Genomic DNA, 16,388 nt, shown 5'->3' on the forward strand with positions numbered 1-16,388 from the left:
CAGAGTTACCTCTCCTGTAGAGGATAAGTTCATTAGTTACCAGCCTCAGAAATTGCAGGCCAAATAAATGCTTCACAGAGTTCAAGTAACACACATCTCGACATCAACGGGTCAGAGGAGACTTCGTGAATCTGGCCTTCATGGCGTCCTCCTCCCTGAGTCAAGCATTGTTGACTGCATACCTCCTGGCCCTCTCACTTTGGGGCCCAGCTGGGGTCTTTCCTCTTCATCCAGAGCCACTGACTGCTGCCTTCTGCCGCCTCCAATACAGCTTTGATTGCCGAACGCTGGCTCTGGCCCTTAATTCCCAGGTCTCTAAGCAGTCTGGTTGTAGATGTTGCCACACAACCTCTGCAGCCCACCTCCACTGGTCGGACTTCTGTGTTCCAGCCATGATGCCGTGCTTCGGCAGCTAGATCAGCATAGCGCAGATGTTTTCGCTCATAAGCCTCATCAACTGAGTCCTCCCAGGGTACTGTGAGCTCAATGATGAAGACCTTATTGAGCGAACGGGACCAGAGCACCATGTCAGGTCTTAGGGTGGTGGTTGCGATCTCCGGAGGAAACACAAGTTGCCGGCCAATGTCAGCTAGCATTTTCCAGTCGCGGGCCAAGCACAGCTGGTCTCGCTCTAATGGTGTAGAGCCGCTCTTCGGTGGTTTAGCCCCTTCGCGGACAAAGTTTGTCCGTAAGGAGTGTGATGCTGCTGTGGGTGGTAGGGAGTTGGTGGCAGCTTGCTTGTCCTCCAGGGCGGATGCAAGGTTTTTAAGGACTTGGTTGTGACGCCAAGTGTAGCGTCCTTGGGTGAGGCTTGTTTTACACCCTGTGAGAATGTACCTGAGGTTGGCTGGCATGGAACAGAGGGCACAGTCCGGATCTTCACCATACCATTGGTGAAGATTAACTGGTGTTGGAAGGACGTCATATGTTGCTCTGATGGAAGCGAGGCGGTTGAGCTTTTCCATGGCCCACAGATCCTTCCAGCTGATCTTCCTCTTCTCCACACTGTCCCATCGAGTCCACTGTCCCTGTTTGGCAAGAGAGACTGCCTTGGCCCACCTTGCAGCCTCCTCCTGATGGCGTACTTCCTGCACTACCATCTTCAAGAAACTTGCTTGGGCCAAGAAACGCAAGCAATGGACATTAAACCGGTGGAAATCTGTCCTTTGGTTTGAGTCCAATTTTTTCATTTTGCTTCCAACCGCCCTGGCTTTGATGCAGAGTAGGTGACCGGATGATCTCTGCATATGTGGTTCTCACCGTGAAACATGGATGAGGTGTGGGGGTGCTTTGCTGGTGACACGGTCTGTGATTTATTTAGAATTCAAGGCAAATTTAACCAGCATGGCTAACACAGCATTCTGAAGCGATACGCCATCCCACCTGGTTTACGCTTAGTAGGACTTAGGACAATGACCCAACAGACCTCCAGGCTGTGTAAGGGCTATTTCACCAAGAAGGAGAGTAACGGAGTGCAGTATCATATGACCTGGCCTCCACAATCACCCAATTTTTCCCCCATTTTGAGATGGTTTCGGATGAGTTAGACCACAGAGTGAAGGAAAAGCAGCGAACAGGTGCTCAGCATATGTGGGAACTCCTTCAAGACTGTTGGAAATGCATTCCAGGTGAAGCTGGTTGGGACTGTGTGTGCAATGCTGTCATCAAGGCAAAGGGTGTCTACTTTGAAGAATCTCAATGACAAAATATAGTAAAAATAAAGATACCGTTGAATGAGTAGAAGTGTCTGAACTTTTGACTGGTGCTGCAGTATATAAACTCAGGGGTGTGAATACTTATGTAAATGAGATTTTGTTTAATTTTCAGTATAGTTGCAAACATTTCAAAGCAGGTTTTCACTTTGTTATTGTGTGTGTGTAGAGGGGAGATCGACTTGAATCAATTTTGATATCGGTCTGTAACACGTGGAATAAGTCAAGGGGAATGATTACCTTCTGAAGGCACTGTATAGAAGTATTTTCCTGCGAACTGCATTGGCAAATGTTTGAAATTATCTTTTTACATTTGTTGCTTCATTACAGTAGTTGTATGTTCCATAATAAATCCTTTTGGCTGTGAGATGATTGGCTTGCCAATGCATGTTTCAATTAACCTCTGAAAATGTTAAATGTATGTATGCATAGTGTTTTCAATTGGTCACATTATTTTACTCTTTGCTAAAAAAATGACCTGTTACCGGTTAACAAGGTTAGGTTAGTCAGCAGAAAAAATGACTGAAATTGCCGTCCTAGTTAAAATTCTTTTTCAAAGTTGAGTGCAAGTTTTTTTTATTTTTTAGTTTAGGTTCCATTCCCAGGAAACACCCAGCTTGTAGACAACTGACTTGGGTTTGTGTGTAAAAGGTGGGGTCTCAGTCAGAGATATCGCGCACAAGGGTATAGGCTTGGCTTATATCTAACACGGAAACCAAACCGGCTTTGCGCGTGCTCAAACTTATTTTGTCCCCCACAAAACGCGATCACGTCACGCAGGTTAAAATATCAAAACAAACTCTGAACCAATGGGGTATGTGGGACGCTAGCGTCCCATCTGGCAAACATCCAGTGAGATTGCAGAGCGCCAAATTCAAATACAGAAATGCTCATTATAAAAATTCAGAAAACAAAACATTTCACATCTTTAAACCTAACGTCTTGTTAATCCGACCACTGTCAGATTTATAAAATGCTTTTCGGCGAAAGCATACCTAGCCCAGAACATAACCCAGTTGACAAATTATTACAAACAGTAACCAGCCAAGCAAGAGCGTTACAAAACTCAGAAATGGAGAGAATTAATCCCGTACATTTTGATCTTCATATGGTGGTACTCAGAAGACATTCATTTACTCAATAAATGTTACTTTTGTTTGATAAAGTCTCTATCCAAAAACCTCTTGTTTGTTTTGTTTTCTTTAGTAATCCACAGGCTCAAACGCAGTCAAAACAGGCAGACAAAAAAATCTAAATTGCATCCGTAAAGCTCATAGAAACATGTCAAACAATGTTTTATATTCAATTCTCAGGTTGTTTTTAGCCTAATCTATAATATTTCAACCGGACAATAACGTCGTCAATATAAAAGGTAAACAAGAAATGCACTCTCTCGGGATTGCGCATGAAGAATCTCTGCGACACGGTAGGGTCCACTCATTCAGACTGGTCTTACTCCCTCATTTATAAGAATACAAGCCTGAAACAATTTCTAAAGACGGTTGACATCTAGTGGAAGGCATAGGAACTGCAAATTGAGGTCAACCGAATTGTTTCTAGTCATCTCTCCTCCTTCCAGGCTTTTTCATCTTTGAATTTATATGGTGATTGGCATCTACACTTTCATAGTATTACCACAACAACCGGTAAAACAGTTTGGTTATACCCACATGGGTTATTGAAAGACAATGAGGAAATGGTACGGGGGTACCTGCTTCTATAAACCAATGAGATGGGAGAGGCAGGACTTGCAGCGCAATCTGCGTCAGAAATAGGAATGACTTCTATTTTAGCCCTAGGCAACACAGACGCTCGTTGGCGCAATAATTGAATAACATGTATTCCTAAACTTATTTTGCAACGCGAGCGGTTTAGTCAGGGTATAACGTCAATGACTTACAAAGGGGAAAATAACATCTATTGTGTCTAGGGATGTTAACCGCTTATCGGTCTATAGTTTAATTTGCACAATTTAGTGGAATTAATTTGCCTCGTGTGTTTTCAGTAGTCGTCATGCATCTTATCGCGCGCAGCATATAGGCCATTCCCCTCAAACTAGGCTCTCACTTGTTTTGACAGCATGAGAGCATCCTCAAAGGAGTGAGATGTGCTTCTAGAAGCCCATTCATTGCACAACAAATCCCAATGGAATCGCATTATTTTTTTAAAGCTTATTTCTCAAAGTCAGTACAGAGACAAAGTAGAATCTCAATTCAACGGCTCAGACACGAGGCATGTGGCAGGGTCTACAGTCAATCACGGACTACAAGAAGAAATCCAGCCCAGTCACGGACCAGGATGTCTTGGTCCCAGGCAGACTAAATAACTTTTTTGCCCGCTTTGAGGACAATACAGTGCCACTGACACGGCCTGCAAAGAAAACATGCGGACTCTCCTTCACTGCAGCCGAGGTGAATAAGACATTTAAACGTGTTAACCCTCGCAAGGCTGCAGGCCCAGACTGCATCCCCAGCCGCGCCCTCAGAGCATGCGCAGACCAGCTGGCCGGTGTGGTTACGGACATATTCAATCAATCCCTATACCAGTCTGCTGTTCCCACATGCTTCAAGAGGGCCACCATTGTTCCTGTTCCCAAGAAAGCTAAGGTAACTGAGCTAAACGACTACCGCCCGTAGCACTCACATCTGTCATCATGAAGTGCTTTGAGAGACTAGTCAAGGACCATATCACCTCCACCCTACCTGACACCCTAGACCCACTCCAATTTGCTTACCGCCCAAATAGGTCCACAGACGATGCAATCTCAACCACACTGCACACTGCCCTAACCCATCTGGACAAGAGGAATACCTATGTGAGAATGCTGTTCATCGACTACAGCTCGGCATTCAACACCATAGTACCCTCCAAGCTCGAGACCCTGGGTCTCGACCCCGCCCTGTGCAACTGGGTACTGGACTTCCTGACGGGCCGCCCCAGGTGGTGAGGGTAGGCAACAACATCTCCACCCCGCTGACCCTCAACACTGGGGCCCCACAAGGGTGCGTTCTGAGCCCTCTCCTGTACTCCCTGTTCACCCACGACTGCGTGGCCACGCACGCCTCCAACTCAATCATCAAGTTTGCGGACGACACAACAGTGGTAGGCTTGATTACCAACAACGACGAGACAGCCTACAGGGAGGAGGTGAGGGCCCTCGGAGTGTGGTGTCAGGAAAATAACCTCACACTCAACGTCAACAAAACTAAGGAGATGATTATGGACTTCAGGAAACAGCAGAGGGAACACCCCCCTATCCACATCGATGGAACAGTAGTGGCGAGGGTAGCAAGTTTTAAGTTCCTCGGCATACACATCACAGACAAACTGAATTGGTCCACTCACACAGACAGCATCGTGAAGAAGGCGCGCAGCGCCTCTTCAACCTCAGGAGGCTGAAGAAATTCGGCTTGTCACCAAAAGCACTCACAAACTTCTACAGATGCACAATCGAGAGCATCCTGGCGGGCTGTATCACCGCCTGGTACGGCAACTGCTCCGCCCACAACCGTAAGGCTCTCCAGAGGGTAGTGAGGTCTGCACAACGCATCACCGGGGGCAAACTACCTGCCCTCCAGGACACCTACACCACCCGATGTTACAGGAAGGCCTTAAAGATCATCAAGGACATCAACCACCCGAGCCACTGCCTGTTCACCCCGCTGCCATCCAGAAGGCGAGGTCAGTACAGGTGCATCAAAGCTGGGACCGAGAGACTGAAAAACAGCTTCTATCTCAAGGCCATCAGACTGTTAAACAGCCACCACTAACATTGAGTGGCTGCTGCCAACACACTGACACTGACTCAACTCCAGCCACTTTAATAATGGGAAATGATGTAAATATATCACTAGCCACTTTAAACAATGCTACCTTATATAATGTTACTTACCCTACATTATTCATCTCATGTGCATACGTATATACTGTACTCTATCATCGACTGCATCCTTATGTAATACATGTATCACTAGCCACTTTAACTATGCCACTTTGTTTACATACTCATCTCATATGTAAATACTGTACTCGATACCATCTACTGTATCTTGCCTATGCTGCTCTGTACCATCACTCATTCATATATCCTTATGTACATATTCTTTATCCCCTTACACTGTGTATAACACAGTAGTTTTGGAATTGTTAGTTAGATTACTTGTTGGTTATTACTGCATTGTCGGAACTAGAAGCACAAGCATTTCGCTACACTCGCATTAACATCTGCTAACCATGTGTATGTGACAAATAAAATTTGATTTGATTTCAACTCGTAGTTAAAGCGTATTTCCCATTCGCTATTTGAGTGCATAGGCTACTGCTGACTATCAGCACGTCACCCACCACTTTACAATGTGAGATTGAGGTATACTAATTGTTTGAACTGATTTAAAAAAAATGCATATATTAAAAATAAATTCCTTCAGATATTGAGCCTTGCCTTGCTTCAAAGTAGCGTAGCCAAAATCCAACCATTAAAAATGTGAAGGAAAGTCTGTCTCGCTTTATTTGAATTTAATCTTTAATCTGAATTTAATCTTATGGAGGCTTTGTAGCCTTTATTAAGTCTTAAAGAACTACAGATTCCTCACGAATCATCTAACTGTATACTACTCTAAAGAGTAACAATGTGACACAACCAATTTATTTGTTCACATTTATTAATATTTTATAGAGCATGAAGTACGGTTATAGATTTGACCTATTTATGCAGTGCTTTATCTCAAATATTTTTCATTGTGCTCCTTATTTGTGTGCGCAGAGCCCTGCTTGAATAATGCAACGCGGCATGTAGAAATGTTGCAACTGTTAACTGTTTGCAAAAGTAGATTCATTACAGTCTTGAACACTTCACAATGGAAAGAAGATACCAGTAGCTTCCAATTTTGTAGTCTTACCTAACTTAGTTGGTTTCAGCTGAAGCCATCGTCAATTCATTACCCTAGTACTTTGTTTGATAATATACATAATTCAAAATATGGTGATTTCAAAGCTGATTGTCATTGCCACTAACTTTATTCATTCACTTTGTATCCCTCAAGTCACTTCTCTCTCACTGTGAAGGACATCATTAGGTCTTAATGAGACAAACACTTTATTATTTATTTTTGATAAAACATGCGGTTGCTTCATATGAAGAAATGTTGATCAGTACAATAAGTCCCATATGGAAGGGGAAATAACTTGATGCATGCACACTTGTATTGAATATACATTCTACAGTATTGTGAATTGGCTAAGCTTCATCTTGATTTACCCAGTTTATCAATACAGATTTACCATTAAATATTAATGTACTTTGTTTATACAATCAATTTGACGTTGGTTAAAAAAACTGACACCGGTCATGTCCTTGTTGGTGCGACCAAATCATGTGCTGGTGCCATCAACTGAAAGTTGGTAGCACCAGTGGAAAAAGTTTGTCTTAGAACCCTGGTAAGTGATTTCTAATATTACTTTTCAATGAACAGGTTAATTTATTTTAGACTCATAATGTTGGCTCATGTTGGCCAATAAAATGTCAATGTGTGACGTTTTATAGGAACCTTGCAAGTGCTACAGGAGTTGGCATCCATTTGCTTTCTTCCAATTTCGTTATGGTGTCCTACATAAGGGACATGAGAGGCATTTCCATGTCATGATTGATTGAGGATCTCCATATTGCAGACGTCCGCGGGTGTTATTAAAATAGGCCGACGGCCTCAGGTTGTCCCCCAGGCTCCGGTCTTCTGGGAAGTCGTCAAATAGTCACTACGTCATTTAGTTTCCGCATTACACATTTCTGTATTTTGACATTTTTTTCGCTGTACCGGAAAAGGCTCTATATTGCAAATGGACATGGCCGTTTTCTCAAACGGAAAAGACTTTGAAGACAACTTGGTGAGCACAGGTTTGGCCAAATGTACTTTTAGCCCAGAAACAAGATGGAGGCGGTCTCAAATGCTCTGAGTTAATCACATTTTCCAAAATCCCAGAATCACACGGCTAGGTGCATTGAAACCGCCTCGGCCCATATAGACGACCCTAAAGTTTCTGTCCGATAGCTCTTTCAGGGACCCCGAAGCAACGCCTGGGGAAAAAGTGAATTTTCAGCACTAAGTAAGGTCGCTGCTTGGGCTCCGAATTACCTATTGACCCGACACTCCGGATTCGGGTTTGACTCAGCTCGGCCTACACACAATGTCAGAACTGGACCCACAGCTCGAAAATAAATAACTTTTTGAAGTTTTTTTTTAATGGTTTTAACAGAAGGTGCTATGAATTGTGGGCCGGCTCTGAACTCGAAAAGAGTTGGACAAAGTGAGTTTGGTGTCAGTATGTCTTGACTGATGGCTGACTTGATGGCAGTATATGTTGGCATTGTACATTTTTATAATCCAAATGGACAGTGTACAGTTCAAATGTTTTTAATTAGTGATTTACCATCACTAAATGGACTGGCTGAAATCAACACCAACAAGCCATGGAGAGGAATCACTATCACTACTAGGCAACCCTGAGTTCAACGTGCCAGTCAATTGGGCATTTCTGCAGTATATTAGAGCATGTCTAATTCGTGTTGGTAAATGCCCATTGTAAGACATTGCAAATGGACAGTTTACATTTCTCCATTTCCAATGTATTTAATGAGGTATTTTCCATCACCAAATGGACAGGCTGAAATCAACACCAACGAGCGATTGGACAGTGTCCATTACACACATGCTATATTGTCAGTGTGAACATGCTCTTCTGCAAGTTGACTGTGCCCATTGCCAATAGATATCCATAAGGAGTTCCCATTACGAAATGGACATGCTGAGTCAACATCAACAAGAAATTCTTACTTCCTATGATCAAACATGACAAGTTGACCTTCTAGGGTGATTCAGGGCTTAATTTATATGGTATTTGGACATGGTTCATTGACTTTTGGGTTCGGAAGCTGACTTCCTATGATCATATATGGCAAATGGACAAACTCAATAAAATAAGAGCTGTCCATATGGTTACTACATATGTATAATTTTGCAAAAACAATCGGTCCCAAACACTTTTTATGAGGGTTTAAAATTGTGAAAAGAAATTGATTTTGAAAATGTCACCCGTAGGACCTGACTTTGACCATTTCCCATATGAAATCCTATGGTGGAGTGCTCTCTCCACCTTTGGGATTTTTGGAGTATGACGTTTGCCATGTTGCGCTTGCAATATGTTTTTGATAAACTGCCGTCCATTTGAGTGGTATTTGCAATTGTGTATATGGTTCGCCCAATGCCAATAAGATGCCATTCATTTTTGTCCATTTCATGGGGGTCTTACCAAAACTAGCCTATTATACGAATAAGGATACCATATTCACCGGGTCGAAGTGTGTGTGTGTGCTGTAACTGTCTAAAGGAAAATATTTGTTCCTATCTCAGGTTCGCACTGTGGATGAGATGAACTATGGTTTTCAAGCCCTTGCTTTGGAGTCCAGGGGCATGGGTGAGGTAGGTTGAGATCTGCCACATTGCAAGTTTCTTCCCCGTAAACTTAGGATAGGTTTTGTGCTACATCTTTCATTGAAGTCTTCCTGAATGTTCAAGTTTCCTTTTTGCCTTCTCTTTACAGATGCTGCCAGCAAAGAAACTGTGGGATTCGGATGAATTGGCCAAGGATGGAAGGAAAGGGATGCTCCTTGGAGAGGAGTGGAGGGTGAATGCCTGGGGATCTTCTCGTGAGTAGTTTTCTGTGCCTCTGCTGGTCTGTTTGTTTTACCCTCAGGTTTTTAGAGAACCGCAATGACGAAGTCTGTCGATCTGCTAGCAGATCACCACAGATTTGAAGTCATTGTGCTAACGCTAGTTAGCATTGGCTCGCAAAACTGCATAACATTCTTCATACTGGACACAGAGACATAAACATGGTATCTATGAGTTCATCTGACTCAGGGGCAGTACCAAAATTGCCAATTCAACCCAAAATCGAAATGTCCTATGCATAAATAAATAGTAGGCTTGGCCCGTATCCAGCTTGTCATACCTTCATTGCCGTCCCGGGATATCCTGAAATACCGGCACTAAACACAAGTGCCGCTGTTTACAATCTGCGCTGTGTGTAGATTTTCAATACCTTGCTGGCTTATGTGCTACGCCACTGTTTATTATAATAATAATATTTATTATTATTATGTGTTAAATCATATCCAGCTCAGGGTTCCAGATATGCATTTGAAGGTCTCTATGCTGACCTTTTTTACAAGGAACATGCGTGCGCCTAAGTACATTTAATTTTTTATTCCATACTTCTAACTAGATCACCTGGTGCATGCTGCACAACCATGAGTGACTCACAAGACTCTGGTCTTGCATCGTTGTGTGCTCGTAAACAAAACGTGACTGGGGACCACTGGCAAACTTCAGAATAAAAAATTGTGACCAGTGAAATGAACACGATCCACTTTATCTCCTAATGTAATTCCATGAGTTGACTGCAAGTATTTACTTAAAAAGTAGCATAAAATATTCAAAAGATTTAAATAAAATAAATTAAAAAATTAAATTCAAAGAAATAGTTTCAACGGTATTGATGATATGGAAAAACCATCCCATGTCTATTTCCAAATACCCCGGTACACCGCCCAAGCCTAACAAATAGCCTTACAGTTTAGTGCGTGAAATTAAGGTACTGCATTTACTACTCAGTTCAACTGGTACCATCAAGACCATGCAGATAGCTTTTTCAAGAAACATGCTGAAACTCTAAATCTCCTTTTGTGGAATGCTTGGTCAACGCTATCTTCCTATTATGATCATGTCTCAGTCCTTGATGTCTCTATTCTTTGCTCCACCCCCATTCCTCTGATGAGCAGATCACTCAGTGTCCCAGCCTATCATGGTGCAGCGGCGACCCGGACATGGTTTCCATGGGAACGGAGATGCTAGCTCTGTGCTGTCCCCTCGCTCTGAGGGAGGAGGCCTGGGAGTGAGCATGGTGGAGTACGTCCTGAGCTCCTCCCCCGGTGACAAGATGGATGGCCGCTACAGGAACGGTGGTTATGTAAGTCTTTCTGCCAGGGTCTCTTTTGCTCTTTCCTTTTCGCCAATCCACACAGAACCAAGAGAATACCTACATCAGGCTCAATAGATGTGTTTGCTGACTGTCACAAATTATGTACTCGCTTTAATGGGGCAGAAGTCTGTTATGATTATGGATGACCACATGGCTAGCAACAAGGACAAGTGGGAAATCGTAGGTGGCTTGTTTTTGCTAGTTTTTTGATACCATCTTGTTCTTGATACCATGTCTTGTTTTCAGGTGTTTTGACTGTCACATTTATGCTAATATGGCCCAAAATTTGCTAGCTAACAATGTATTTGAGACATTGTGTGCATGTTATTTTGTTTTCAATAAACATTGGATTCGAAATATACTTTTAAATGTTGTCAACAATCTAAGCCAACCTCATCTGTGTTTCCCCCATAGTGGTGCACTTGTCGGTTTTGTGCCTAACCAGTCCATAGTGATACAAAAATTGTTTAGTTATTCCAGAAATGCAACTTCAAATGAACTTATTGCTTAGTGTTGGGCTCTACCCTCATGGTCTCCAATGGAGTATTGTCACTTTGGAGAAACCAGCCTGAATTTTAGGGGGTTTTGCAGGGCGGAGTGGACGTTGACACGGACAGGAGGGAGAAGGGCGACGCGCAAGACAAGACGTCTCCGTTCGAAGAGGACAAGAGCCCTGAAATGAAAGTGGGAGAGGAGAATGATGCCAATGGGAGAGGCCTGCTCAACGGCATGGACAGAGACTGCAAAGACTTCAAGTACGGTTCCCTGTTAATGGTTATTTGGGGGGGGTCATGAAATAATCATTATAAGATGTATTTACCAATCCTTCACTGCACTTGTAGTTTCCTCTGGAAAATGAAATCTATTTTAATTGAATTATGCAGATAAGACATTCAAGTCACTTCCAAGCTGTATTAGATGTATGTATTTTATTTTTGGTTCAGGCAGTCAATGTCATTGAGACAGTTTTGATAAAAAGCCTCTAAGGCCATATTGTCACATGTACTTCTCTAGCCCCACCCCAGGAAGTCGCCAGGCCTCCCCGATTGAAGCGGTGGAGAGGATGGGTCCCGGCCAGGCCGGGCTGGAGATAATGACTCAGCACCAGCACCACGCACAGCACCATGCCATGCAGCCCCAGAATCCAGCCCAGAACAAGCCCCAGCAGCAGGAGGACTTCCAGAGCCAAGAGACTCAGAACATAGGCAGCATGGATCAGCAGCAGGGTGTGGAGTCCCTTCAGTTCGACTACGCTGGCAACCAGATCCAGGTGGACTCCTCAGGCACCCCCGTTGGCCTGTTTGACTACAACTCCCAGCAGCAGGTGGGTTGAGCAAGGGACCAGATTTCTTATCAATGCATAGATAAACCTGCTTGAGAGGAGTGGAAACTGCCGTAGAACAAGTTACACACTTGAATGTCTGTTTTCCAGTTGTTCCAGCGGTCCAACCATCTGACTGTCCAGCAGCTCACTGCTGCCCAGCAGCAACAGTATGCCCTGGCTGCTGCCCAGCAACAACACCTTGGTAAGTTGTAGCTTTATTACTATAGACCGTGTATGTACTGTGGATTTATTTATACATATACCTGGCTCCAAACGGTACACATGCATACAAGGATTAGAGCATGTTTGTGCAAGATTTGGTAGTCATAGTTAGAATTTTGTGTAAGTGAAACATTTACAGAATGCCATATGTTTGACGGCCGTGTGAAGTGTTATTCAATATGCACGCATGGCTAACTGTTTTCTCCAGCCGGCCTTGCTCCCGCGTTCGTGCCTAACCCATACATCATCAACGCTGGACCCCCCGGAGCCGACCCCTACACCGCTGCAGGACTTGCCGCAGCAGCTACACTTGCCGGTTAGCAATCCACACACACATACAGTGGTGGGAAAAGTACCCAATTGTTATACTTGAGTAAAAGTAAAGATGCCTTCATACAAAATGACTCCAGTGAAAGTCACCCAGTAAAATCTTACTTGGGTAAAAGTTTTAGTTGTACTTTGATACTTAAGTATATTTAAAAGTATAAATAATTTTAAATGCCTTATGTTAAGCAAAGCAGACTGCCACATTTTCTATTTTATTTACAATAATTTTCCTGTCCTGCTAAGCATTCAAAATGTAATGTACTTTTGGGTGTCAGGGAAAATGGAGCAAAAAGTACATAATATTGTTTAGGAATGTGGTAAAGTAAAAGTTGTCAAATATAAATACTCCCCCTCTCCTCCAAAAAAATACTTAAGTAAAAATATTTGAAAGTACTTAAGTATTTTACATTCACTCATTGTGTACCGTTAATAGCTTCTTGATCCACACTAACGTAACAATCTTCTACTTTAATGAATGCAACAATTTTATCAAACTGTTCATGCCAGAGGTTTGGTAGTAGTAACTGAGGACTCCCTTCCCTTAGGGCCTACAGTGGTTCCCCCCCAGTACTATGGTGTTCCTTGGGGCGTGTACCCTGCCAACCTCTTCCAGCAACAGGCGGCGGCTGCGGCTGCCAGTCACAACGCTAACCAGCAGGCATCCAATCAGGGACCAGGGCCGGGACAGCAACAGGTAAGCATTTCACCAACTAACAGCAGGTAACTGGAGAATGTAAGTATCAGAGTTATGATGGAGAATTTAAAGGGATAATGCTTGTATTTGGTGCATGTGACAAATAGTTTGATTTGATCTTGTCATTGAAGTTATTTCTTTAATGAGGTTGGGGTGCTCTTCTTTCCAGGTGATGCGTGCCGGGAACAACCAACGCCCCCTCACCCCTGGTCAGGGCCAGCAAAGCCAGCAGGACTCCCTGGCAGCAGCCGCCGCCAACCCGGCCCTCGCTTATGCTGGTATGCCAGGTCGGTGACACTATACAGAGTAGCGTTAGTTTAGGAGCAGACATAAGGGATTTTAACACTGCCAAACCAAGCTATACTGAGCAGGCCTGGTTAAGCATATACTTATGCCGTGTCTAGACTTGACAGTTCAGTCAGCTTTATTATTCTGATCATAGAGTTCTGATCACGGAATTCCCAAAGCGTCATGCTCCTACACCTACATTTTAAATGTGTTTACGATGTGTCCGGATTCCCTTTCCCCACGCTATATTCAAATTCCAGTATGCATTCTACAAAAGGTGGAATAGGCTAAAGATGATAATAACACAACTACTGATGGCAGTAGCGAACTAGTCTAGCTTACTAGCCAGCTAACCTCTAAAGCTAGCCAGCAAGTTAGCAAGCAGCAATAAAAGGGATTGCAAATAGGTTAGAATAACTAGCCCAAAACATTTTTATTCTCTAAATATTATCTAACTGGCTTGCATTTATGAGGCCAGCAAACACATTCCTCACATGCTAGGAAAATGTTTCTTCCGTTATAATGAAAAGTGCCTCTCGGTCCCAAAACAGGTTTTCTGGAGACTTGTGGGCGACGTCATCAGAACTCATCCCACTGTATTCGCTTTCAGTAGCCTGTTTGCTTCCAGACTGAGAATATTCATTCATACTGTTGGAATACCTTTTGTGTGCATACTCCTTCAACCTGCCTTTCTCTTGCTTATGATTATGGTGCAATAAGATGGCTCCCCTTCAGTGCCCTCACGCTCCCTCTCGTAGATCACACACCTGGCTGGTTTTCATAAGTGCGTTTCCCCTCAGTGTGTCTGTCTCCTGCCCACCCAGGTTACCAGATGCTGGCCCCCGCCGCCTACTACGATCAGAACGGAACCCTGGTGATGGCCTCCGGAGCTCGTGGCGGTCTGGGAGGGCCTGTCCGCCTGGTCCAAACCCCGCTTCTCATCAACCCACAGGCCGCAGCGCAGGCTGGTGAGTACCTAGTGTTGTCTGGCCCTGTGCTTTCATAATGTTGCAGTGTTGGAAATGGTGTCTTTTAAAGGAGGCTTAGAAGCCAGTGGAATGAGTGCCACATTTAGTGTGACCACACTGTGCTTGTGAAAATTTGTCAGGATTTTATCATCTCCAGACACACACTTGCAATGACGTGAAATAATTGTTCATGCTGATGGTGCTGTCCCACAGTTTTATGGCACTAACCCACCTCCTGTCCTCTCCCAATGGGAATCACACTGAGCCGTGTTGACCTAGTTTTGATCTCTTTTCATCCCTCTCTTCCTCTATTTAGCCGCTGCGGCGTCAGCGTCCGGCTCGGGCAACAACATGTCGGGCCCTCAGCCCAACGGCCTGTACCGCTCCATGCCACAACAGCAGCCCCCGCCCCAGAACCAGGGCCTGCCCTCCAGCTCCTTCTATGGCACTGCGTCGGTGCCGGCCAGCTCCCAGAGCAGCTCCCTGTTCTCCCACACATCCCAGGCCCCGCCGCCCACCTCCTCCCTGGGCTTTAGTGGCACCGGTGGCTCCCTGGGCGTGGGCCTGGGCTCGGCGCTCGGAGGCTTCGGATCATCAGGTAAGTGGAGAAGGAACTTGCAGCTTCAGGTTAATCATTGTACATAAGCAAAAAGCATGCATAACATGTAATGCCATGCACCACAAAAAAAGTATATGTTTCTCTTGGCAATTCACTGAGTTTTTCAATCTGTACCCCCACTTCGTTCTTTTTCTCTACTCCCTCTTAAAATAATTAAAATAACCCCCCCTCCAAATTTCAGTCTTCGTCTCTCTCTCTCTCTCTCCCGTAGTGTCGAGCTCTACCAGCAGCAGCGTCTCTCGCCGGGACTCCCTACTGGCAAGCTCTGACCTGTACAAGCGTGGCGGCAGCAGCCTCACCCCCATTGGCCAGCCCTTCTACAACAGCCTAGGCTATTCTTCCTCGCCGAGTCCCATTGGCCTAACTCCAGGCCACTCCCCACTCACACCCCCACCCTCTCTGCCATCCTCTCACGGATCCTCCTCCAGCCTTCACCTGGGTAAGGCCGCAAGGAGTTATTTTTTTTTTTTTCAATATTTTTTATTTGAGCATATACAGTTGCGGCCAAATATATTGGCACCCTTGCACTTTCCTTAAATAATTCACTATTTCTTCTCAAATAAGTTGAAATATGAAGAAACTTTTGGTTTCCTGTCCTCTCCCATTGGCACCCCGGAAATAGTGCACCCCAGAGGGGAGCACAGCCTTGGGCCAAAATGACTGCAAACAAGCACTACTTGTCGCTATCAATGACCTAGTTACACCTTTCTACTGGCAATTTGGTCTACTCTTCAACAGCAGTAAACAGTGCCCTCAACCAACTGCTGTTTTAGAGTTTTGCTGGCCATTTCAGAACAGTCCATTTGTTTCTTGAACCAATCCTGGATGCTTTTTGATGTGTGTTTGGTGTCCACAGAACATTTTCCCGGAAATTAAGCTTTAGGTAGGTTTTTGAGAAGTTCTTGTCTCCTTCAGCAGTGGGGTTTCCCAAAGGAAGCATTCAAAGAAAAGAACACCCACTGCTTTGGTGACTTATTTGAGAAATATGGAATAATTTAAGAAAAGTGCAAGGGTACCGATATATTTTGCAGTAAACTATACATGAACTTCACTCAACCAATACTCTGCGTAACTGTGCTGCTGTCCATGCAACATCTGTAGAAATGGGACTAGAGTGGGATTTCAAGTTAACGTAGTGAGGGTTGAAATTTTTTATTTCTATGGCAACACCCATTCATCATTTTGTTCCGCCCTGGCATCC

The 16,388-nt window shown here is 44.2% G+C and overlaps 2 protein-coding genes across 15 annotated transcripts in view; one reads left to right on the forward strand and one right to left on the reverse strand.

Annotated features, from left to right (window-relative positions):
* LOC112219756 overlaps positions 1-16,388 on the reverse strand; it is a 466,516-nt gene that overhangs the window by 355,297 nt on the left and 94,831 nt on the right. The window lies entirely within an intron of this gene.
* The window catches only part of LOC112217393 (pumilio homolog 2), a 54,790-nt gene that overhangs the window by 5,963 nt on the left and 32,439 nt on the right, over positions 1-16,388 (forward strand). For 6 of the 14 annotated variants that reach the window (XM_024377626.2, XM_024377634.2, XM_024377629.2 and 3 more), the window contains exons 3-14: positions 9,116-9,184; positions 9,306-9,411; positions 10,546-10,733; positions 11,337-11,500; positions 11,760-12,069; positions 12,178-12,271; positions 12,500-12,607; positions 13,164-13,312; positions 13,482-13,599; positions 14,401-14,568; positions 14,885-15,166; positions 15,399-15,626. In XM_024377626.2, coding sequence (XP_024233394.1) covers positions 9,116-9,184; positions 9,306-9,411; positions 10,546-10,733; positions 11,337-11,500; positions 11,760-12,069; positions 12,178-12,271; positions 12,500-12,607; positions 13,164-13,312; positions 13,482-13,599; positions 14,401-14,568; positions 14,885-15,166; positions 15,399-15,626 — 1,984 coding nt within the window. The remainder of the gene's footprint in view (positions 1-9,115; positions 9,185-9,305; positions 9,412-10,545; positions 10,734-11,336; positions 11,501-11,759; positions 12,070-12,177; positions 12,272-12,499; positions 12,608-13,163; positions 13,313-13,481; positions 13,600-14,400; positions 14,569-14,884; positions 15,167-15,398; positions 15,627-16,388) is intronic. The other 8 variants (XM_024377632.2, XM_024377639.2, XM_024377640.2 and 5 more) reach the window with 4 other exon arrangements.

The sequence above is a fragment of the Oncorhynchus tshawytscha genome, linkage group LG18 (assembly GCF_018296145.1).
Source record: "Oncorhynchus tshawytscha isolate Ot180627B linkage group LG18, Otsh_v2.0, whole genome shotgun sequence".
Taxonomy (NCBI): domain Eukaryota; kingdom Metazoa; phylum Chordata; class Actinopteri; order Salmoniformes; family Salmonidae; genus Oncorhynchus; species Oncorhynchus tshawytscha.